Source organism: Salvelinus sp. IW2-2015, linkage group LG37 (genome assembly GCF_002910315.2).
Source record: "Salvelinus sp. IW2-2015 linkage group LG37, ASM291031v2, whole genome shotgun sequence".
NCBI lineage: Eukaryota > Metazoa > Chordata > Actinopteri > Salmoniformes > Salmonidae > Salvelinus > Salvelinus sp. IW2-2015.
The window spans coordinates 4,493,432-4,517,609 of NC_036876.1; the positions used below are offsets into that span (position 1 = coordinate 4,493,432).

General features: G+C 41.5%; 1 protein-coding gene and 1 long non-coding RNA gene across 2 annotated transcripts; one reads left to right on the forward strand and one right to left on the reverse strand.

Annotated features, from left to right (window-relative positions):
* Positions 1-1,150: 1,150 nt before the first annotated feature.
* On the reverse strand, positions 1,151-7,399 carry LOC111960114 (uncharacterized). The gene is made up of 6 exons (XM_023982020.2): positions 6,649-7,399; positions 6,180-6,527; positions 5,219-5,572; positions 3,426-3,530; positions 2,514-2,569; positions 1,151-2,264 (listed from the first exon to the last, which is right to left on the reverse strand). The coding sequence occupies exons 1-6, from the start codon at positions 6,737-6,739 to the stop codon at positions 2,109-2,111; spliced, it is 1,110 nt and encodes a 369-aa protein (XP_023837788.1). The 5' UTR covers positions 6,740-7,399; the 3' UTR covers positions 1,151-2,108.
* An 11,383-nt stretch (positions 7,400-18,782) lies between these two features.
* On the forward strand, positions 18,783-19,872 carry LOC111960394 (uncharacterized). Its single transcript, XR_002876831.2, has 3 exons — positions 18,783-18,919; positions 19,079-19,163; positions 19,313-19,872. It is a non-coding gene; the product is annotated as an uncharacterized lncRNA (long non-coding RNA).
* Positions 19,873-24,178: the final 4,306 nt, after the last annotated feature.

Below are 24,178 nucleotides of genomic sequence, written 5' to 3' on the forward strand. Positions count from 1 at the left end.
TCAAGGGGTCTGAATACTTTAAGAATGCGCTGTATATAGCCATTGATTCTTGAGGAATAGAACTGAAATACCTCATGACCTTAGTTCTACTGTTCTACTGAAAATATAAGCAAATCAGAGCCAAATATATTTACCCCATTGTTTTTAAACAATGTAATTGTGAACAAACTATAGCTTCAAAATATGGTCAAAACTATAATGTTGATCTGAGATGGTCAGTCAAAACCCTTGTCTTTGGATTTCAGTGGTTACATTTCTCCAGCCCCATCCCTCAGCTGTTAACCAAAAAAAAGTGGTGGGATCTTTGTTGTTTGAATCCCAGATTGCCCTTTAAATAAACATGATTTTGGTTGAAATTTTGTGTGGTGTGATTGTGAGAGGTGTTTTAGATATAATTCCATCCATAAGCAAGCAGGGACCAAGTATTTTCAGGTCAGCAGATTCATATTGATGTGGGGGTGTATTCATTAGTGTACACAGAAGCAAAACATTTTGCAACGAAAACAAGCGTTTGTCATTAGACAAGTTCAGGTTCGTGTTTCTGCACATTTGGTTCCTAGTGAATGCACCCGATTCGATTTTATAGGCCCTTGGTAAGTTACAAAAGTATACTGAACAAAAATATACATGCAACAATTTCAACTATTTTACTGAATTACAAATGAAATAAAGAAATCAGTCAATTTAAAAATAGATTAGGCCCTAATCTATGGATTTCACATGACTGGGCAGGGGCGGAGCCAGGCCCACCCACTGGGGAGCCAGGCCCAGCCAATCAGAATGAGCTTTGCCCCATAAAAGGGCTTTATTACAGGCAGAAATACTCCTCAGTTTCATCAGCTGTCCGGATGGCTGGTCTCATGATCCCACAGATGAAGAAGCTGGATGTGGAGGTCCTGGGCTGGCGTGGTTACATGTGGTCTGCGGTTGTGAGGCTGGTTGGATGTACTGCCAAATTCTCTAAAACGACGTAGGAGGCGGCTGATGGTATAGATATTAACATTAAATTCTCTGGCAACAGCTCTGGTGGACAAATCCTACAGTCACAGCATGCCAATTGCATGCTCCCTCAACACTTGAGACATCTGTGGCATTTTGTTGTGTGACAAAACATTTTATTCCTTTTATTGTAGCAACACAAGGTGCACCTATGTAATCATCATTCTGTTTCATCAGATTCTTGATATGCCACACGTGTCAGGTGGATGGATTATTTTAGCAAAGGAGAAATGTTCATTAAAAGGGATGTGAACAAATTTGTGCAAAAAATCTGAGAGAAATAATATTTTTGTGCTTATGGAATATTCCAGGATCTTTTATTTCAGCTCATGATACATGGGCCCAACACTTTACATGTTGCGTTTATATTTTTGTTCAGTATATAATTAATTGAGCATTCATAMGTATTAAAACCTATACTGTAAATAGTTGTGGCTGTACTTTTGAAAACTTGGTTTTAAAAGTGAGACTGTAATAACATATTTTAAACCACAATCTTGATTGTTCACGCTGGTTTGAGTGTCCTTTCCAAACAAGAGTCGAGATAATTTATAATTTCCTTTTGTGGGTATCTAGAAACCCATATAGATGGCAAATACCATCCTACTATATTGTAGCAGGTCCCATGTGGCTCAGTTGATAGAGCATGGTGCTTGCAATGTCAGGGTTGGTTGTGGGTTTGATTCCCATGGGGGGGACCAGAATGAAATAGTATGATAAATGTATGCACTCACTACTGTAAGTTGCTCTGGATAAGAGTGTATGCTAAATTACTAAGATGTAGCTAGCCATCATCATATGACTGACTGGTGATGAGTTCCTTTTGGTGGGCCTGTGGTCTGTTCCCTTTGTGGAAGGCTACTGCCCTCTGATGGATAGTTTGTGTACATACAGATCAAAGAAGTCGAGACAGCTCTGGCACAGGATGGCACGTCCTTATCAAAGTCCCCTTACACACACACACATCACATGCTCCCTCTAATAGTCATCTTAAATATAGATATATTTTAACGTTTATTAAAACATTTAGCAGAATTTCTGTTAATTATGTTCACAGCATATTACTTTTACAATGCACTCTAAATGGCATTATAAAATTGCATTATAAATCATGAATCCCAGTTCCACTCATGATGACCTCTCACCCCAGAGTAAACCACATTCATGTCCGTCGCTCTGGTCTGTCTCTCTGGTTCTGCTCTCCTCTTGGTCTTCCTCGAGGAGAAACTCATGGCAGCATAGTTCATCTCCTCTCCCTCATCTCTCTGTAGATGAGAATTAGTCAGATAGTCTACCTCACAAGGTAGAGTGCTGTGTACAGTTGAAAAAGATGTGTGAAAGTGAATTACAATACTGGGCTGCTAGCCATTTTCATTTAAACGATACAATGCAATGTTGTGGAAATATATTATTTTGTTCTTTACACAAGTTGTCACATCCTTTTCAGATGTAATGTTATTTTTAGTGTGATAAATTGTTCATAAAGGTTTAGGTACACAGGTAACATCATCTACCTCCTTGTCAGGACAGGAAGGGGCTGTAACACCACTTTGAGGCTGTTGAGGCAAACCTGCTTGACAAAAATGAGAATTATTAGAACAGTGTGCATTTTGGGGACAGGATGTGCCAGTGCCACTGCCTTCTCTATAAAAATGTAATTATAGCCTAGAAGCTATACCCGGTGGATTTATTAAAGGCCTAGTGCTGTCAAGAATATGATTTTCCTCTGTTTTATATACACTGAGTGTACAAAACATTAGGAACACCTGCTCTTTCCATGACATAGACTGACCATGTGAATCCAGGTGAAAGCTATGATCCGCTATTGATGTCAGTTCTTAAATCCACTTCAATCAGTGTAGATGAAGGGGAGGAGGCAGGTTAAATAAGGATTTTTAAGCCTTTGAGACAATTGAGACATGGATTGCGTATGTGTGCCATTCAGAGGGTGAATGGGCAAGACAAAATATTTAAGTGCCTTTCAACAGGGTATGGTAGAAGGTGCCAGGTGCGCTGGTTTGTGTGTGTCAAGAACTGCAACACTGCTGGGTTTTTCACGCTCAACAATTTCCTGTGTGCATCAAGAATGGTCTACCACCCAAAGGACATCCAGCCAACTTGACACAACTGTGGGAATCTTTGGAGTCAACATGGGCCAGCATCCCTGTGGAACTCTTTCGACACCTTGTATAGTCCATGCCTCGATTAATTGAGGACGTTCTGAGGGCAAAAGGGGGTGGAATTCAATATTAGGAATATTGAGATAAAAACCACTAATTCATTCACACTCTTTCTTAAAACACCCCTCAATCACTTTCATGGTTATTATTGCCGCAACATTTTACCGTAATGATCCTCACATTGTATGTAATCATATTGGAAAGGTATGTGAATGAAAACACAATATGGCCTTAATGATACAGAACCTTTCTTCCTTCTCACACAGATGAGGAGGACAACGACGGCGATCAAGCTCAAGATGTTGGATACGATTAGAGCCAGGAGCTTGGTGTCCACCAGATCAGCAGGGCCTGTGGTTTAAATTAAGCTGTTGATATTAATTCTCAGTTAAACAGATATACATTACCAGTCAAAAGTTTCTTTATTTTTACTATTTTCTACATTGTATAACAGCGAAGACATCAACACTGAAATAAAACATGGAATCACGTATTAACCAAAAAAGAGCTTATTCAAAGTAGCCACCCTTTGCCTTGATGACAGCTTTGCATACTGTTGGTATTCTCTCAACCAGCTACATGAGGTAGTCACCTGGAATGCATTTCAATTAACAGGAGTTCCTTGTTAAAAGTTAATTTGTGGAATTTCTTTCCTTCAATCAGTTGTGTTGTGATAAGGTAGGGGTGATGTAGAGAAGATATCCCTATTTGGTAAATAGGGTCCATATTATGGCAAGAAGTCCATATTATGGCCAAGTCCATATTATGGCAAGAACAACTCAAATAAGCAAAAGGAAATGACCGTCCATCATTAATTTAAGACATGAAGGTCAGTCAATGCGGAAAGTTTCAAGAACTTTGAAAGTTTCTTCAAGTGCAGTCGCAAAAACCATCAAGCACCATAATGAAACTGGCTCTCCTGAGGACTGACACAGGAAAGGAAGACCCAGAGTTACCTCTGCTGCAGAGGATAAGTTCATTAGAGTTAACTCCACCTCAGATTGCAGCCCAAATAAATGCTTAATAGAGTTCAAGTAACAGACACATCTCAACATCAACTGTTCAGAGGAAACTGTGTGAATCAGACCTTCATGGTCAAATGGATGCAAAGAACCACTACTAAAGGACATCAATATGAAGAAGAAACTTGTTTGGGCCAAGAAACACAAGCAATGGACATTAGACCGGTGGATATCGGTCCTTTGTTCTGATGAGTCCAAATGTTATATTTTTGGTTCCAACTGCCGTGTCTTTGTGAGAGAGTGGGTGAACGGATGATCTCTGCATGTGTGGTTCCCACCGTGAAGCATGGAGGAGGAGGTGTGATGGTTTGGGGGTGCTTTGCTGGTGACACTGTCAGTGATTTATTTAGAATTCAAGGCACACTTAACCAGCATGGATACCACAGCATTCTGCAGCGATACGTCATCCCATCTGTTTTGGGCTTAGTGGGTCTATCATTTGTTTTTCAACAGGACAATGACCTAAAACACACCTCCAAGCTGTGTAAGGGCTATTGACCAAGAAGGAGAGTGATGGAGTGCTGCATCAGATGACCTGGCCTCCACAATCACCCAATCTCAACCCAATTGAGATGGTTTGGGATGAGTTGGACCGCAGCATGAAGGAAAAGCAGCCAACAAGTGCTCAGCATACGTGGGAACTCCTTCAAGACTGTTGGAAAAGCATTCCTTGTGAAGCTGGTTGAGAGAATGCCAAGAGTGTCCAAAGCTGTCATCAAGGCAACGGGTGGCTACTATGTTTAACACTTTTTTTCTTACTTTATGATTCCATATGTGTTATTTCATAGTTTTGATGTCTTCATTATTATTCTACATTGCAGCAAATAGTAAAATAAAGATAAACCCTTGAATGAGTAGGTGTGTCCAAACTTTTGACTGGTGCTGTACATGTTACATTTGTAAGCTTAGCCTTACACCCTTTAACAATTTAGAGTTGCATCAGCACATTTATTTAGTTTGATTGCTCTTGAATTATGACAGGTACAAATCTAAATTCAGAGTTTAAAATCAAAATACCTCCAACATCCAGCTTGGTCCCGTTCCCAAACAGTATTTCCCCACATGAGGCCACAGCACAGTAGTAAGTCCCAGCATCAGAGAGGCTGAGGTTCCTCTTGGGGAGGTTGTAGACACAGCTCTGTGTAGGAGACCCAGCCTCAGGGCTCTTCTTCTGACACTGATCACTCCTGTCTCCATGGGTGTAAATGATTCCTGGATGGGATTCTCCTGAGCCATGTCTGAACCAATAGACACTGTGATCTCCTGAACAGGTCTTAGTGTGTATTGTACAGTTCAGAGTCACAGAGTCTCCTGGCTGGACTGACTCAGACACAGACTGTTGAGTAAGATGCTGGTTCCTGGAATCTACATCTTTTACACAATAAAACCAAGGTTCTAGTAAATGTTTGTTATATTACAATAGAACCGCTTGGAGAGCCTGATAGTCACATGTTAATAAATTTACACTGAGTGTACAAAACATTATCAACACTTGTTTTTTCCATGACATAGACCGACCAGGTGAAAGCTATGATCCCTTATTGATTTCACCTGTTAAATCCACTTCAAACAGTGTAGATGAAGGTGAGGAGACAGGTTAAAGAAGGATTTTTAAGCTTTGAGACATGGATTGTGGGGTAAGACAAAATGGGCAGTAGGTGATAGTAGGTGATGATAGTAGGTGCCAGGCGCATCGGTTTGAATGTGTCAAGAACTGCAACACTGATGGGTTTTTCATGCGCAACAGTTTCTCGTGTGTATCAAGAATGGTCCACCACCCAAAGGACATCCAGCCAACTTGACACAACTGTGGGAATCATTGGAGTCAACATGGGCCAGCATCCCTGTGGAACGCTTTCGACACCTTGTAGTCCATGCCCTATGAATTGAGGCTGTTCTGAGGGCAAAAGGGGGTGCAACTCAATATTAGGAAGATGTTCCTAATGTTTTGTACACTCAGTGTATATATGTTACTTACCCCCATACATCAGAAACACACCCTTCCCGAAGATCATGGCATCGTAATCGCGTGTAGCACAGTAATACATCCCCATATCTGATGGTCTAGCATCTGAAATAGTCAGCACAAAACTGGTTCCACTCTTCATTGCCGTATACCGGGTGTTGTTGTTAAACTCTCCAAAGAACTTTGCAGTGTTAGAGTGAGTGTAAAGAGACAGCATCAATACTGGGGCTTGTCCTATTATTATCTTGATCCAGTTGTAGTAGTTGCCATCTTCTTCTGACATGAGGCATTCCAAATTAACTCTGTCTCCAGGCAGGAAAGTCTTTAAGACATCGCTCTGGCTGATTTTAGCAAGAGACCCTTAAAAATAATAAAACATTCATGACTTACTTTTTCTTACTAACTTTTTACAGGTTTTGTCTCAGCTGTTTCTAATCAGACTTGAACCCTAACCTTACACGCTAAGTTAGATCAGCCTTACCTGTTTTAAACATCAGTAAAAGTATGAGAAACAGTTGGGTTATTGTATAATTCCTTCTCTGATGATAGCACCTCATGTGTAGACTAGTCATCCTGTGTGTCAGATGAGAGTGAGAATCAGAGGGTTATAGGTGTCTTTTTATACTTGGCTTGGGTGATGGTCCACAGGCCTGATTGGCTGCTCTGTGAACTGTAAAGACACGTAACAGGACAACTTTACCCTCCCCTCTGACCTTTTTCTGTCCTCATGTTACACAACAAGTTTCAATTTTCTTCAGAAATGCTACCGAGATATACACACCATATGGACCATATGAAACATCCTGGTCCTCATTTCAGTTCTTTAATTTCACTTTTTTACAGTAATACGACATGATTATGATTGGCAAGCTCCTATCTACTCACTCATAGATGTATCAGTAGCATTAACATTATTCATCAGAATGACAACTGCTTATGAATGCCTTCTCCAGTACTTTAATTCAAGAGTCTTGGACATTGCGGCAAATTATTTTCTATCAGACAGAAACAATACTATTCATGCACTTTTTTTGTGATATTGTATGATTGAATGCATACATTGAGGAGTGTTTCCACTTGTCCTTACATGATTTATCATTCCATTGATCTCAAAGTGACCAATGTAGGCCCTCACCAACAGGGGGAATCTTGCTCTATGCTCCCTCAAATCTACTCTTTAGCTTACACCTATAAAGGTACTCCTTAATTATTCTATACTCCCAATACTTTCTCCAGTTATGCCATTTGTAACATACTATTTCATCTTGAAGATGAAAGTCATGACAACAACAGGTTGTGTTCTGTAAACATGTGGGATGAGTGTTGTTCAGACGGAGGGTTTGGTGAAACTGGGGGTGGAGACCTTGGTTCCATCTGAAAGAGCACCATATTCCCTACAGCAGGGTTCCCCATCTGGCTTTATTTGGCCCCCCAAGTTTTCTGAGCAATAAAAAATATAATTAAAACTGTGTGGAATTGTCATTGTTGGACAAAAAAACAGTAAAAAAAACGCCAGGAAATCAGCTCCAAGTGATTTTCATTTATGAAATCTGTTCCCAAGTATTCCCATGCATAATAAAGGGACACGACATGATAGTATAAAAATATAAGCAAAGTTTGAAATGATTATGTTTTAGTCAAACATTATATCTGTTATGGCTTCTTTCGGTTAATTTGTAGTCTACAAATTATTTGTAATTATGTTCCACCCTCCGACCATGCGCTCAAGAATATTTGGCCCGTGGCTGAACCTAGTTGATGATACAGTACATAGTGCACTTCTTTTGACCAGGGCACATAGGGTGCCATTTTGGAAGCACATTTGTCATTTGGTAGATGTTTTAGGTAGATAACGGTTTTGGTAAAAGTAAACTAAGCCTTGATAAGTGCATGGCCTAACTGCACCCTGCTGTCCTAATAAACAACGAGGACATGAAAACAGTAGGCTAGAAGTGTAAGAGGTCAAATTACAGCTGAGACATTTTGTTATCAACTTCATCTGAATCCCTCTGTTCAGAACAAATACAGAAATTGAAAAAGTGTATGATGACCAAAGACATCACAAGGCTCATCACAGGCCTTAGAAATACAATGAGTCAAATTATCTGTATGCAAATCAAACTGCATTGGTAGCAAACTATAACACATAAAACACAATGTCACAGGAAATATGAGGTGTGAAATCAAAAGTACCTAAGAAAGAAACGTTTATGCCAAATGTGGAAAGGCATGATGTCTGTTTGTTTAGTTGTTGAGTGGAAACTTCTGACCACATAGATCTTTGTATGAGGTGTGTGTTGTTTTCCATCCCTGTTCACACCAGCGAGGTGACACTGACCACAGGCCGAGGATGTAACGTCTGCAGCAAACGCATCAGATGAGAGTCTGCAGAGAGGATTGACACCTGCCTCTGTACACTCAACATTACAGTAGTAGGTCTATTGTTTATGGATGCATTCACTCTGCATGCAATTACATAATGGATGCACTATGACTGAAGTAGGCCTACAAGTGCTCAAAGTGTTCAAGATGTTGCATACAACACATGGTTGTATGCATGGTATTTTGGTATTTGGTATGGTATTTTGAACATCGGGCACTAAAGTATTGTAATAAAAAGCAGATGGTGGTGTGCAGGTGTCCCAAACATCAGGTGTCCAACATACAGTATCATTGTACATGATGCATTCAATTAAATTCAACTGTATTATAATAACAACAGTAGATAAATGTTTGTCTTTATTTGTACTCCTCCCACATTGTGCACACATCTAGTCTAGAGCCTGTTTTATTTTGGTTTTGGTCAAGTATTTATAGTCTGGTAGTATGGATGGAAAGAGATGTGGGGCCTGATTGGTGAGAAGAGATTGTGTGGTTTAGAGAGAGGAGCGAGAGCGAGAGCGAGAGATAGTTGACTAGAACAACAGATCAGTGTGGTGAGTGTTGAGAGCTCCAGGTCAGTCTTCCTGTGGTTCAGGTTGCTTGTCTTCAGCAGAGAGAGATAATGGAATATAACTAGGCCTATCAGTGATAACATTATACACACAAACTATAAAAAAGTGTTTTGTACAAAGTTTTATTTATTTATTGGTTATTTCCCCTTAAATATACAGTACAGTACATTACCACAATTATTCAGAGTTTGGTTAAAGGGCCCAGTTTGTGGTAGTTTTGTTGGAGTTTGTGTCCTAATACTTATTTTAATATTATTTACACAGAATTTGATATTTATGTCCCGGCCTGTGTCATCTTTAATTTTAAGAGATGGTGATATACTGGGAATCAATTCTACAGTTGTTCTTAAAAATAAAAAAGATTCCACTGCCTCTCAGACAAATGTTATCATGAGAGGTCCAGTGTTGTTCACCTCAGCATAAGAAAATCTCAATTGCATACTCCTCAAGTTCTCTCCCCTCACCTCCTTCTCAAAGCCATTTGGATGAGAAAGCCAGAGGTTCCTCCCCTCTGACTTTGTCCTCCAATGGGTTTTGAGAAGGAGAGAGGACGRGAGGAATATGCTATTGAGATTCTCCCCAGGTCTCCCTCAACACTGAGCTGCTCCTTCCTGTCTCCCACACTACAGGAAGTGATGCGTTGCTCACTGCTCCCTCCTACTCTACCTCGGGCCGCAACCATGATGCCCGTCACAAGAGGATTTTTGACTACTTGGAATAGCGGGGGGAGAGCACAACAACAACAGTCAACTCTAAAAGAACTATTCAATATACACTGAGTGATCAAAACATTAAGAACACCTTCCTAATATTTAGTTGAACCCCCTTTTGCCCTCAGAACATCCTCATGTTCCTAATGTTTTGTACACTCAGTGTATATTTATTCGTCAGGGTATGGACTACAAGGTGTCGAAAATGTTCCACAGGGATGCTGGCCTATGTTGACGCCAATGCTTTCCACAGTTGTATCGAGTTGGCTGGATGTCCTTTGGGTGGTCTTGATGTACACAGGAAGCTGTTGAGTCTGAAAAACCCAGCAGTGTTGCAGTTCTTGACACAAACCGGTGCGCCTGGCACCTACTACCGTATCCCGTTCCAAGACACTTAAATATTTTGTCTTGCCCATTCACCCGCTGAATGGCACACATACACAATCCATGTCTCCAAGGCTTTAAAATCCTTCTTCAACCCTCTAGAGTTTTAAGATGGTCTTACCAAAGATAATTTAGCTATTTGATTTTAAATTTTAAGAGCCCTTTTAGGTTTCGCAGCCCATGCAACAAAAACAAAGATATTTCTATCTTAAACACAGGTTTTGATGGCGATTTTTGTAATATGTTAAACTAGATTTCCGCAGTGGCCGGAAATTGTAGGCTAAGGGTTAACCTTTCTCTTCCCCTTTAGCTACACAGATTGAAGCGAATTTAACAAGTGACATCAATAAGGGATCATAGCTTTCACCTGGATTCACCTGGTCAGTCTATGTCATGGGAAAAGCAGCTGCATTAGTTCTTCATCAGTGCTACACTGAAATCAACATGAAAACATTTAGACATGATCTTGTGGCAGTGTACACAACATGTTCCATCTACATTATTAGACCTTTAGCTGTTTTCATATTCCTTGTTCTCATCTGACGGAATCTCAACGCTGTGTAGTTTAGAGAGTCTAGGTCCTGACCCGGATCCTGTAGAAAACAAATAGTAATATTACACAAAACATGCAAATACTGTATCAACAAAACAGACACTTCTAAAAAATAGCTTAGTCCAAGTACTGTTATCTTTAGGTCATGTACACAAATCAAGTAAATATAACATTTTCTATTACCTGGCTACTTTGTGGTTGCAGTTGAGACACGATATCTGAATAAGGAAAGAGTAATTTCAGTCAGTACACAAACAGTTATTCAAACATTCATGTTACGTTGTGTATCGTTGATGTTATTGGGTCTATTTTGCCTCCACTGGTCCTCAGATCCGTGTTAAGGTCAACATCATGAACGTTATCAAGTACCAGGACTATTTTTAGCCAAAAACCAGGTTGCCTCTGCCATAGTCTGCCTCTGCCAGGAGGCATTAAAGAAATGGTTAATTCACCACAAAAAATATATAATAATTGTCTCTGGACTTGAACACCATTGAAAACCTGCAGTTTTAATCGAAGAAGGCAGTCCATAAGCGCAGATGAAAGGAATCAAGGTTCTGGAAATATTCTGTCTGGAGGAATGTTCTTAGATCCCTCATTATATGTCCTCCAATCTCATAAAACATTTTATAAAAAGGCTCAGTGTCGTTATCCTCGCCATGGGAGAATGCTGGAGTATTGAAAACAGGGGTGCCAATAATTATGACTTGTTACACAAAATCTATTTCTCTGATCAATTGTGTTTGTATAAAATAATGTAATTTTCACAGTATTTGAATGATTTGTTTTAAACAATCTTCTTTGCTCATCGTTATCAAGGGTGACAATTTTGGAGGTGACTGTATAAGGCTTGTGGTCCTCTACTGTACCTGTGTTTAGTCTGTTTGAATCTCGTCTGACCTTGAGGACCAGGATGAGGATGATTATCAATAGAACAGCAGTTACAACACCCAGGATCACAACCAATAGGAAGAGGCTCATGGTTCCATCAACCTTTCCTAAGAGACAGACAGTTTCATTACAATGTCCTATTAGATCAGAGGTGTCAAACATATGGCCGGATTCGGCCCGTGGATGGTTTGAGTTTAAATAAGAAAAAGAAAACATTTAACCTACTGGGCAAACTGGTTGACTCAACGTTGTTTCCACGTAATTTCAAGCCAAAAATTCAGTGATGATGTTGAATCGACGTGGAAAACTTATTGGATTTGAAAGAAGTCAAACTTAAGAGAATGACATGGTAAAATGTTTTGTTGATTTCATGTTGAATTCACATTAGTTGACAATTCAACCAAGTGAAAATCAAAACTAGACTGAACTGATGTCTGTCCCAGTGGGACATTTCTTAAACTAAATTGAAGCTGTCTAGGAATGATAATGGATGTACATACAGTGGGGAGAACAAGTATTTGATACACTGCCGATTTTGCAGGTTTTCCTACTTACAAAGCATGTAGAGGTCTGTAATTTTTATCACAGGTACACTTCAACTGTGAGAGACGGAATCTAAAACAAAAATCCAGAAAATCACATTGTATGATTTTTAAGTAATTAATTTGCGATTTTATTGCATGACATAAGTATTTGAACATCAGAAAAGCAGAACTTAATATTTGGTACAGAAACCTTGTTTGCAATTACAGAGATCATACGTTTCCTGTAGTTCTTGACCAGGTTTGCACACACTGCAGCAGGGATTTTGGCCCACTCCTCCATACAGACCTTCTCCAGATCCTTCAGGTTTCGGGGCTGTCGCTGGGCAATACGGATTTCAGCTCCCTCCAAAGATTTTCTATTGGGTTCAGGTCTGGAGACTGGCAAGGCCACTCCAGGACCTTGAGATGCTTCTTACGGAGCCACTCCTTAGTTGCCCTGGCTGTGTGTTCGGGTCGTTGTCATGCTGGAAGACCCAGCCACGACTATCTTCAATGCTCTTACTGAGGGAAGAAGGTTGTTGGCCAGGATCTCGCGATGCATGGCCCCATCCATCCTCCCCTCAATACGGTGCAGTCGTCCTGTCCCCTTTGCAGAAAAACATCCCCAAAGAATGATGTTTCCACCTCCAAGCTTCACGGTTAGGATGGTGTTCTTGGGGTTTGTACTAATCCTTCTTCTTCCTCCAAACACGGCGAGTGGAGTTTAGACCAAAAAGCTCTATTTTTGTCTCATCAGACCACATGACCTTCTCCAATTCCTCCTCTGGATCATCCAGATGGTCATTGGCAAACTTCAGACGGGCCTGGACATGCGCTGGCTTGAGCAGGGGGACCTTGCGTGCGCTGCAGGATTTTAATCCATGACGGCGTAGTGTTACTAATGGTTTTCTTTGAGACTGTGGTCCCAGCTCTCTTCAGGTCATTACCAGGTCCTGCCGTGTAGTTCTGGGCTGATCCCTCACCTTCCTCATGATCATTGATGCCCCACGAGGTGAGATCTTGCATGGAGCCCCAGACCGAGGGTGATTGACCGTCATCTTGAACTTCTTCCATTTTCTAATAATTGCGCCAACAGTTGTTGCCTTCTCACCAACTGCTTACCTATTGTCCTGTAGCCCATCCCAGCCTTGTGCAGGTCTATAATTTATCCCTGATGTCCTTACACAGCTCTCTGGTCTTGGCCATTGTGGAGAGGTTGGAGTCTGTTTGATTGAGTGGTGGACAGTGTCTTTTATACAGGTAACGAGTTCAAACAGGTGCAGTTAATACAGGTAATGAGTGGAAACAGGGGGCTTCTTAAAGAAAAACTAAACAGTCTTGTGAGAGCCGGAATTCTTACTGGTTGGTAGGTGATCAAATACTTATGTCATGCAATAAAATGCGAATTAATTACTTAAAAATCATACAATGTGATTTTCTGGATTTTTGTTTTAGATTCCGTCTCTCACAGTTGAAGTGTACCTATGATAAAAATTACAGACCTCTACATGCTTTGTAAGTAGGAAAACCTGCAAAATCGGCAGTGTATCAAATACTTGTTCTCCCCACTGTATATACAGTCTCTTCATGGAAGACTTGCGGCCAAAAAGCCATACCTCCGACGTGGAAACAAGGCCAAGCGATGCAACTATGCATGAAAATCTGTTCATCTCACTAACTATCACCGAAATGAAAGCTAGACAGTCAGGGAGCATCGGAATTTTTTAAAATGATGGATAGAGGGCACATTTTGACAGCGAGGAAATATAACACATTTTCAGTGCTGCCCTCCGGACCTCAGTGAAAACAGTACGTGGCCCCCGGGGGGAAATTAATTTGACACACTTTTACAACTATAAAAATTATTGGGGTTGTCCTTGGGCTTTCTGTGGGCGCGAACCCTGGCTTTGTCGCTGTCCTCCATTTTTTCCTTTCCCTCTGCCACCAAGGAAGGGTTTTGCATCCTTTCATGTCCTCCCAAGTCCAAAACTTCCTCAACTCATGTTCACGCTGCTTGGTCCTTTGTTGGTGGGATATTCTTTCACGTACGTGAGGAGAGACGGACAAGGCACAGCGGATGTTGAGTTCCACATATTTATTATAAAGTGAAACTTAGCAAGAACAAAACAAATTAATAAACTAACAATGAAACGTGACTACGTGGTGCACATGCACAAAACACAAAATAATATCCCACAAACACAGGTGGGAACAATAACTACTTAAATATGATCCCCAATTAGAGACAACAATTACCAGCTGCCTCTAATTGGGAATCATACAAATCACCAACATAGAAATAATAAACTAGAACCCCACATAGAAATAATAAACTAGAATACCCCCCAGTCACACCCTGACCTACTACACCATAGAGAAACAAATGCTCTCTATGGTCAGGGCGTGACAACCGGTTACACTTTCATTAACTCCTGATTAGATTAATACATATTTTTAAGCGTTACATCAAAATACCTAACATACACTGTGTCCAAAATATTATCAACACCTGCTCTTTCCATGACATAGACTGACAAGGTGAATCCATTTGAAAGTTATGATCCCTTATTGATGTCACCTGTTAAATCCCCTTCAGTCAGTGTAGATGAAAGGGAGGAGACAGGTTAAAGAAGGATTTTAAAGCCTTGAGACAATTGAGACATGGATTGTGTATGTGTGCCATTCGTAGGTTGAACGGGCAAGACAAAAAATGTAAGTGTCTTTGAACGGGGTATGGTAGTAGGTGCCAGGTGCACCGGTTTGTGTCAAGAACTGCAACGCTGCTGGGTTTTTCACGCTCCACAGTTCCCGTGTGTATCAAGAATGGTCCACCACCCAAAGGACATCCAGCCAACTTGATACAACTATGGAAAGCATTGGAGTCAGCAGGGCCAGAATCCCTGTGGAATGCTTTCGACACCTTGTAGAGTCCATGCCCCGAAGAATTGAAACTATTCATAAGGCAAAAGGGGGTGGTGCAACTCAGTATTAGGAAGGTATTGTTAATGTTTTGTACACTCAGTGTATATCAAAATCCAGATAAATAGTTGAAAACATACCTTGAACCTTTAGAAACGTTGCATTGACAAAGACCATGTAGCTTTGTGGAAACATTCCGATGAATCCACGTGTGTGATTTTGAGGAAGCACACAGGCTCTGATCTGTTGACTTGTTTGAACCAGGCTGTGTTCCCTCAACCATTGAAATATTCGAGCACTGCAAGGTGATGGTATCCCCAGTACGAACCACTATAGTCCGAGACTGAGTTACCAAACCTGAAACACATAAGAACTAAGTTAGTGATTGCAACAGTTTATATTACATGTCCATTTAAAAACAATGAGCACCAGTGCATGCTGTGCTAAACATCTGGTAAGATATGTAGCTTCTATGACGGATGCATTAAGTCTTTAACATGTGTAGCTAACTTACTCAATCCATAGACCAATAGAGCTGGTATATAGGTTCTCACCATTATGTGTTTAGATCTGTTCTGCCTCGTCTGGCTGTGAATCAGAGAATATCTCTTAATTCACTCTGAGATCAGACTTAGTCAAGGGGGATTTCAGTGGTAGGGGGCGTTGTAGTTGGCATTGGACCACAATGTCTACAGAAAACAGAAGTGATACTCCTACAGAGGTTTTATGTGGAATGTAAAAATAGAAGTATGTGTTTGTGAAATACATCAGCTCTGTTAAAAGAACACTCAAGAAAAACAATTTTATTTATCACAGTGATTAAGGTGTAACATTAAAACAAAGTAAGTAATATGCCACACCAACATTAGACAACTATACAGAAAAAAATAGAAAATTGCTGAAATAAGAAAATCTAATCAATGATGGAGAATAGTCAGATTAACTGATCATTGGCACAAACATGGTGGTGTAGCAGGAAGATTGGCGTAAGAGGTTGTGAGTTCAAATCCCAGGTGAGGACATGAATAATAATTATAGTATGAATGAACATGCACAATGTACTGTACATGTTTCAAGCAGACAACCATAGAACGCAAAGGTAACCTGTCTAAATGACGATCGTCCCGTATACTTTGAAAAACTGGTCATGGCTCACATCAACACCATCATCCTGGATCCACACCAATTTGCATACTGCCCCAACAGATCCACAGAGGACGCAATCTCTATTGCACTTTCCCACCTGGATAAAAGGAACACCTATGTGAGACTGCTGTTTATTGAATACAGCTCAGTGTTCAACACAATAGTGCCCTCCAAGCGCATCACTAAGGACCAGACCGCAAGGCGCAACAGAGGGTAGTGTGTATGGCCAGGTACATCACTGGGGCCGAGCTACTTGCCATCCAGGAACTCTATACCAGGCTGTGAAAGAGGAAGGACCTAAAAATTGTTAAGGACTCCAGCCACCCAAATCATAGACTGTTCCCACGGCAAACGGTACCGATGCACCAAGTTTGGAACGAATCGGACCCTGAACAGCTTCTACCCCAAGCCATAAGACTCCTAAATAGTTAAATACAGTACCTAATTTATGAAATAGCTACTCAGACTATCTGCATTGCAGTGACTTTTTTCAACTCGTCACATACGCTGCTGCCACTGTTTATCTGTTGTTTTGTTCCTAGTTATATGTACACATACAGTTGAAGTCGGAAGTTTACATACACCTTAGCCAAATACATTTAAACTCAGTATTTCACAATTCCTGACATTTAATCCTAATAAAAATTCCCAGTCTTAGGTCAGGATCACCACTTTATTTTAAGAATGTGAAATGTCAGAATAATAGTAGAGAGAATGATTTATTTCAGCTTCTATCCACATTCCCAATGGGTCATACGTTTACATACACTCAATTAGTATTTGGTTGCCTTTAAATTGTTTAACTTGGGTCAAACGTTTTGGGTAGCCTTCCAGAGCTTCCCACAACAAGTTGGGTGAATTTTGGCCCATTCCTCCTGACAGAGCTGGTGTAACTGAGTAAGGTTTGTAGGCCTCCTTGCTCGCACACTCTTTTTCAGTTCTGCCCACAAATTCTCTATGGGGTTGAGCTCAGGGCTTTGTGATGGCCACTCCAATACCTTGACTTTGTTGTCCTTAAGCCATTTCGCCACAACTTTGGAAGTATGCTTGGAATCATTGTCCATTTGGAAGACCCATTAGCGAACAAGCTTTAACTTCCTGACTGATGTCTTGAGATGTTGCTTCAATATATCCACATAATTTCCCCTCCTCATGATGCAATCTATTTTGTCCTAAACCTAAAGCTAAACCTTATAGCCCTAGCCCTAACCCTAAAGCTAACCCTATAGCCCTAGTCCTAACCCTTAAGATAACCCTATAACCCTATAGCCCTAGTTCTAACCCTTAAGCTAACCATATAGCCCCAATCCTAACCCCAAATCTAGCCCTAGTCCTAACCCTTAAGATAACCATATAGCCCTAGTTCTAACCCTAGTTCTAACCCTAAAGCTAACCTATAGCCCTAGTTCTAACCCTTTAGCTAACCCTATAGCCCTAGCCCTAACCCTAAAGATAACCCCATAGCCCTAGTCCTAAAGCTAACCTTATAGCCCTAGTCCTAACCCTTTAGCTAACCCATAGCCCTAGTCCTAGTCCTAACCATAACCCTAACCCTATAGCCCTAGTCCTAACCCTAAAGCTAACCCTATAGCCCTAGTCCTAACCCTTTAACTAACCCTATAGCCCTAGTCCTAACCCCCCTTAAGCCTAATATAGCCCTAGTCCTAACCCTAAAGCTAACCCTATAAAGCCCTAGTCCTAACCTTAGCTAACCCTATAGCCCTAGTCCTACCTAAACCATACCTAAACCCTATAGCCCTAGTCCTAACCCTAAAGCTAACCCTATAGCCCTAGTCCTAACCCTTAACTAACGCCTAAACCTAAGCTAACCCATAGCCCTAGTCCTAACCCTTAAGCTAACCCTATAGCCCTATCCTAACCCTAATATAGCCTAGTCCTAACCTTAAGCTAACCCTATAGCCCTAGTCCAAACCCTTAAGCTAACCCTATAGCCCTAGTCCTAACCCTAAGCTAACCCTATAGCCCTAGTCCTAACCCTAAAGCTAACCCTATAGCCCTAGTCCTAACCCTAAAGCTAACCCTATAGCCCTAGTCCTAACCCTAAAGCTAACCCTATAGCCCTAGTCCTAACCCTATAAGCTAACCCTATAGCCCTAGTCCTAACCCTTAAGCTAACCCAATAACCCAATGCCCTAGTCCTAACCCTAAAGCTAACCCTATAGCCCTAGTCCTAACCCTAAAGCTAACCCTATAGCCCTAGTCCTAACCCTTAAGCTAGCCGTATAGCCCTAGTCCTAACCCTAAAGCTAACCCTATAGCCCTAGTCCTAACCCTAAAGCTAACCCTATAGCCCTAGTCCTAACCCTTAAGATAACCCAATCCCGGCTGTAGCTACAGGTAGAAAGGCAGACAGGTCTTTTCAGATACAGGCCTTATAGCTCATCATCAAAGCCTGCAGTTCTGTCTGAGTGTCAGAGCTACTAACCAATAATATCAGGTCATCTCTGGCTCCAGACTTGTAGTTCCTGTCACCTCACACTGTGGTTGATTCTCATCATCTTTCTAATGTCAGTTAGACCATGAAGAACAAACTACAAGAAAGGGGCAAAGCTGACGTCTATAAAGGACTTTTTTCACACGTTTGAGTCAAACTCTGATACAGCAACATACTGCGGTTGAAGCCTATTCAGGATGGACTTTGGAGACAAGGGTACATTCATTATGACTACTGTATTTAGTTTAACTTTAAAATATGGTTCATTTATGTAAAAATCCTTTAGGTACAGTTTAAAAACCAGAAACAGATAAGAATGTTCACCTCCTGATGTGTACGACAGCTAATCCCTTGTCTCTCACTCTTATCTGACAGACAAGATGACCAGTATACACATTAGAAGGACAATGATGAAACTCTGTCTYTTATATGAAGAAAATCTATCTGTTATTCCAAACAGGTAAAGCTAGGGGTAATAAGAGTGCAAACTTACTATTAAAGGGACAGTCATGCTTACGTATTTCAGAAAACAGACATTTTGAGTTCTTACAGTACATGCATGAACTATGATATGTGGATTCTTTATTAATATAAATATTTATCTTTCAGCTTTGTCTCTTGCTGTTGTTGTCACTCAGTCTGATGTTTGGAGCACCTTCKCTCTTGGAGACACAGCTGATTTGGAATGCTTCATCACTGTGTATGACGATGGCAGGACAAGCCCCAGATGTTATCTCTGTATTATCACTGCAATTTTCTTCGGAGAGTTTGACAAAAAGCTTTGCTTTGCTACAAGGGAGAGTGGCAKCAGATTTGTGGAAAAGCTGCAGATTCCAGGACCCAGCATGTTGTACAGTAGTCTGTGTCTGAGTCAGTCTAGCCAGGAGACTCTGTGACTTTGAACTGTATAATACACACGGAGACCTGTGCAGGAGAACACATTGTCTATTGGTTCAGACATGGCTCAGGAGAATCCCATCCAGGAATCATTTACACCCATGGAGACAGTAGTGATCAGTGTGAGAAGAGCCCTGAGGCTGGGTCTCCTACACAGAGCTGTGTCTACAACCTCCCCAAGAGGAACCTCAGCCTCTCTGATGCTGGGACTTACTACTGTGCTGTGGCCTTATGTGGGGAGATACTGTTTGGGAACAGGACCAAGCTGGATGTTGAAGGCAGCTTACATTTCTTAACCTATATGCTGTTATTAGAAAGACATTAACATTACAGTTAATGATTGATAACACGTTTTCAGCTGCTGCCCAACGCACTATAGTGGAGTGATACAGTATATTTAATTTAATTCAGATGGTAACGTTGATCCACAGATGAGAATCCTGGTCCTTCTCTCCATCATAAGAACTGGAATTCTCCTCTGTTGTCCTACCATCTTCATCATCATCTACACCACCAGGAAATAGATAAAGCTAAGGCCAATATCAATAGAACATATGTTACTTGCCTTCACCAAATCCCTGTGTATGCACTTATTGTATTAGCATGAATAAATAGCACTGTGAACACTGATACTGACTTACGTCATTCTGTTTGAGGGAATGGGTCAGAGGTTTTCATGAAGGAAAATAGTTGATCAAACTATTGAGATGACACCCAATACTTTAGGTTTTGGGGAATGTTTTTAGATTGTTTGTATTCCTCACATACTTCGCACATCTGACTGAGCAGCAGGGGTCTGGTGTTTATCATCCAGATGAACGGATGAAGAGAGGTGTGAAAATAATGTGTGGTTTTGATGCACTGAGAGGTGTGGTGAGCCCTGAAGGCCAGTCTTCCTGTTGTGCAGGTTGTTTGTCTTCAGTAGAGAGAGGGTGACACATGATATGTCTATTGTCTCCATCTCACATTATAGTCAACAGCCCCTCAAATCACCCACACGTTTCTACTTACACATGCTACATGGTGGAAAATTGACCATGTTCTTTTGAGCAGGCACACCCTTAGAAAAAAWGGTGCTACCTAGAACCAAAAAGGGTTATTTGGCTGTCACATAGGAGCGCCTTTTGAAAACCCCTTTTTGGTTCCAGGTAGAACATTTTCAACAAAGAAATGTATTGGGTGGGTGGGCAGAGAGGAGATATATATATATATATATCCCCCAGTGTTAGACTGAGAGGCCCAGTGATGTTCACCTCGGCAGGTCTCACTCATCACTGAGCTGGTCCTCCCTGTCACTCACACCACAGGAAGTGATGCCTTCCTCACTGGCCCCTCCTCTACCTCAGACTCCAATCATATTCTCCTTATAAGGCAACTAGCTGCTTTTCAGAATAGGGGGCTGTGATCAGTGGAGTCAAGACAGGAAATACTAAGTGGCGAATAACAGTTTTAATTAAAATATTTTTATTAAGTAATCAATGTAATACAATTGTCCTATGCTAGGTACTTTGTCCTTTACGGCCAACTTATTAAATAATAACCAATTCACTAATAAACACAACAGAGAACTAACTAAACCATGAAATACAATTATAATATACACAGCCACCCTTTGCCTTGATGACAGCTTTGCACACTCTTGGCATTCTCTCAACCAGTAGTCACCTGGAATGCAATTCAATTAACAGGTGTGCCTTGTTAAATGTGAACTGGTGGAATTTCTTTCCTTCTCAATGCATTTGAGCCAAATGTTTATTTTGTGACAAGGTAGGGGTGGTATACAGAAGATAGCCCTATTTGGTAAAAGACCAAGTCCATATTACAGCAAGAACAGCTCAAATACGCAAAGAGAAACGACAGTCCATCATTATTTTAAGGCATGAAGGTCCGTCATACTGGAAACGTTCAAGAACTTTGAATTTTCTACAATGCAGTCGCAAAAACCATCAAGCGCTATGATGAAACTGGCTCTCATGAGGACCGCCACAGGAAAAGGCTGGTATTAAAGGCTGGTTACCTCTGCTGCAGAGGATAAGTTCATTAGAGTTACCAGCCTCATAAATTGCAGCCCAAATAAATGCTTCACAGAGTTCAAGTAACACACACACCTCAACATTAACTGTTCAGAGGAGACGGTGTGACTCAGTCCTTCATGGTCGAATTTCTGCAAATTAACTTATCCTTTGGTCTGGAGTCCAAATTGGAGATTTTTGGTTCCAACAGCCGTGTCTTTGTGAGATGCGGTGTGGGTGAACGGATGATCTCCGCATGTGTATTTCCCACCGTAAACCATGGAGGAGGAGGTGTTATGGTGTGGTGTTGCTTTGCTGGTGACACTGTCTGTGATTTATTTAGAATTCAAGGCACAGTTAAACAGCATGGCTACCGCAGCATTTTGCAGCGATACACCATCCCATCTGGTTTGGGCTTAGTAGGACTATCATTTGTTTTTCAACAGGACAATGACCCAACACACCTCCAGGCTGTGTAAGGGCTATTTTACCAAGAGGCTATCTCTGCAGTAGATTGCAACTCCTCCCCCTTTGGCAGTTCTATCTTGACGGAAAATGTTATGGTTGGGTATGGAAATCTCAGAATTTTTGGTGGCCTTCCTAAACCAGGATTCAGACACGTCAAGGAGATCAGGGTTGGCAGAGTGTGCTAAAGCAGCGAGTAAAACAAACTTAGGGAGGAGGCTTCTGATGTTGACATACCCAAACAGTTCGAACTTCTAATTAAAAAAATTAATCTCTCCAGAAATAAGTCTCTCACTGTTGCCGCCTGCTACCGACCCCCCTCAGCTCCCAGCTGTGCCCTGGACACCATTTGTGAATTGATCGCCCCCCATCTGGCTTCAGAGTTTGTTCTGTTAGGTGACCTAAACTGGGATATGCTTAACAACCCGGCAGTCCTACAATCTAAGCTACTCCCTCAATCTCACACAAATCATCAAGGAACCCACCAGGTACAACCCTAAATCCGTAAACATGGGCACCCTCATAGACATTATCCTGACCAACTTGCCCTCCAAATACACCTCTGCTGTCTTCAATCAGGATCTCAGCAATCACTGCCTCATTGCCTGTATCCGCTACGGGTCCGCGGTCAAACGACCACCCCTCATCACTGTCAAACGCTCCCTAAAACACTTCTGCAAGCAGGCCTTTCTAATTGACCTGGCCCGGGTATCCTTTAAGGATATTGACCTCATCCCGTCAGTTGAGGATGCCTGGTCATTCTTTAAAAGTAACTTCCTCACCATCTTAGATAAGCATGCCCCGTTCAAAAAATGCAGAACTAAGAACAGATATAGCCCTTGGTTCACTCCAGACCTGACTGCCCTCGACCGGCACAAAAACTCCCCGCGATATGCAACTGTTCAGGGAAGTCAGGAACCAATACACGCAGTCAGTCAGGAAAGCAAAGGCTAGCTTTTTCAAGCAGAAATTTGCATCCTGTAGCTCTAATTCCCAAAAGTTCTGGGACACTGTAAAGTCCATGGAGAACAAGAGCCCCTCCTCCCAGCTGCCCACTGCACTGAGGCTAGGTAACACGGTCACCACCGATAAATCCATGATATTCGAAAACTTCAACAAGCATTTCTCAACGGCTCCATGACTTCACCTGCTATCACTCGACCTACAGCTCACGCCACCCCCCCCCGCAGGCTACATCGCCCAACGCCTCCCCAGCTCATCTGTCACGTTCACTACCGTTCTCCTTTGTTCTTGATTTATTTTAGAATTGTCGCATGAGTAGTTGAGATAAGTTAGTCTCACGCGTTGATTCTCAATGTTGGCTTTTGTGTCAACCTAGGTATGATTCTCCAACTCCAGAGACAGCTGTCAAATCGTGTCCCTCGATTGAGAATCATACTATAGGCACCAGGTTCACTTTTGTTGGGCTGTTTCCTTGGATGTTGTTGCCACACAGGACGGTTTCGGTTTGTCACGTTGGTTGTTTTTTTATGAATGATTTGTATTTGATGTCTACTACTCATGCCTTTTGCACACAATGTATATAGACTCATTTTTCCCTACGTGTTATTGACTGTTTATTGTTTACCTCCATGTGTAACTCTGTTTTGCTGTTCCAAACCGCTATGCTTTATCTGCCTAGTCGCAGTGAACAAAATACAACCCAAAACGAACAAAACGAAACAGTCTGCAAGTGCAATACAACAAAACAGAAAACAACTAACCCACAAAACACATTGGAACAGCTACCAACAAGTATAGTTCTCAATCAAACAGCGACTGAACAGCTCGCCTCTGATGGGACACCATTACCATGCCATAAACCATAAGAAAAACAAACATCAAACAGAACAAAACATAAGGAAATCCGCCACCCCAAAACTCAACGCCCACTGACCAACCATAGATAGAGACATCAAAAAAACCCTCTAATGAATCAGACGCTGACACTCTACCCCCAACCCCCCCAAACACGTGCAGACGGAGCAAGCAAACACCTACAAACCTAAGGGAACCGCTGATTGGCATTCCCCACAACCAGGCGGCTCTGCTCGGACGTAACCACCCGCTCCCACCTCTGCTATCACCCACATGAGGTTGG

Excerpts from the sequence above, each read along its gene's own strand:
- LOC111960114 (XM_023982020.2), bottom strand. The coding sequence starts at position 6,739 with ATGACTAGTCTACACATGAGGTGCTATCATCAGAGAAGGAATTATACA. Across the intron at positions 6,528-6,648 it reads TTTACTGATGTTTAAAACAG|GGTCTCTTGCTAAAATCAGC; the intron begins GTAAGGCTGATC and ends ATTATTTTTAAG. Across the intron at positions 2,265-2,513 it reads CTTCCTGTCCTGACAAGGAG|AGAGATGAGGGAGAGGAGAT; the intron begins GTAGATGATGTT and ends TCTCATCTACAG.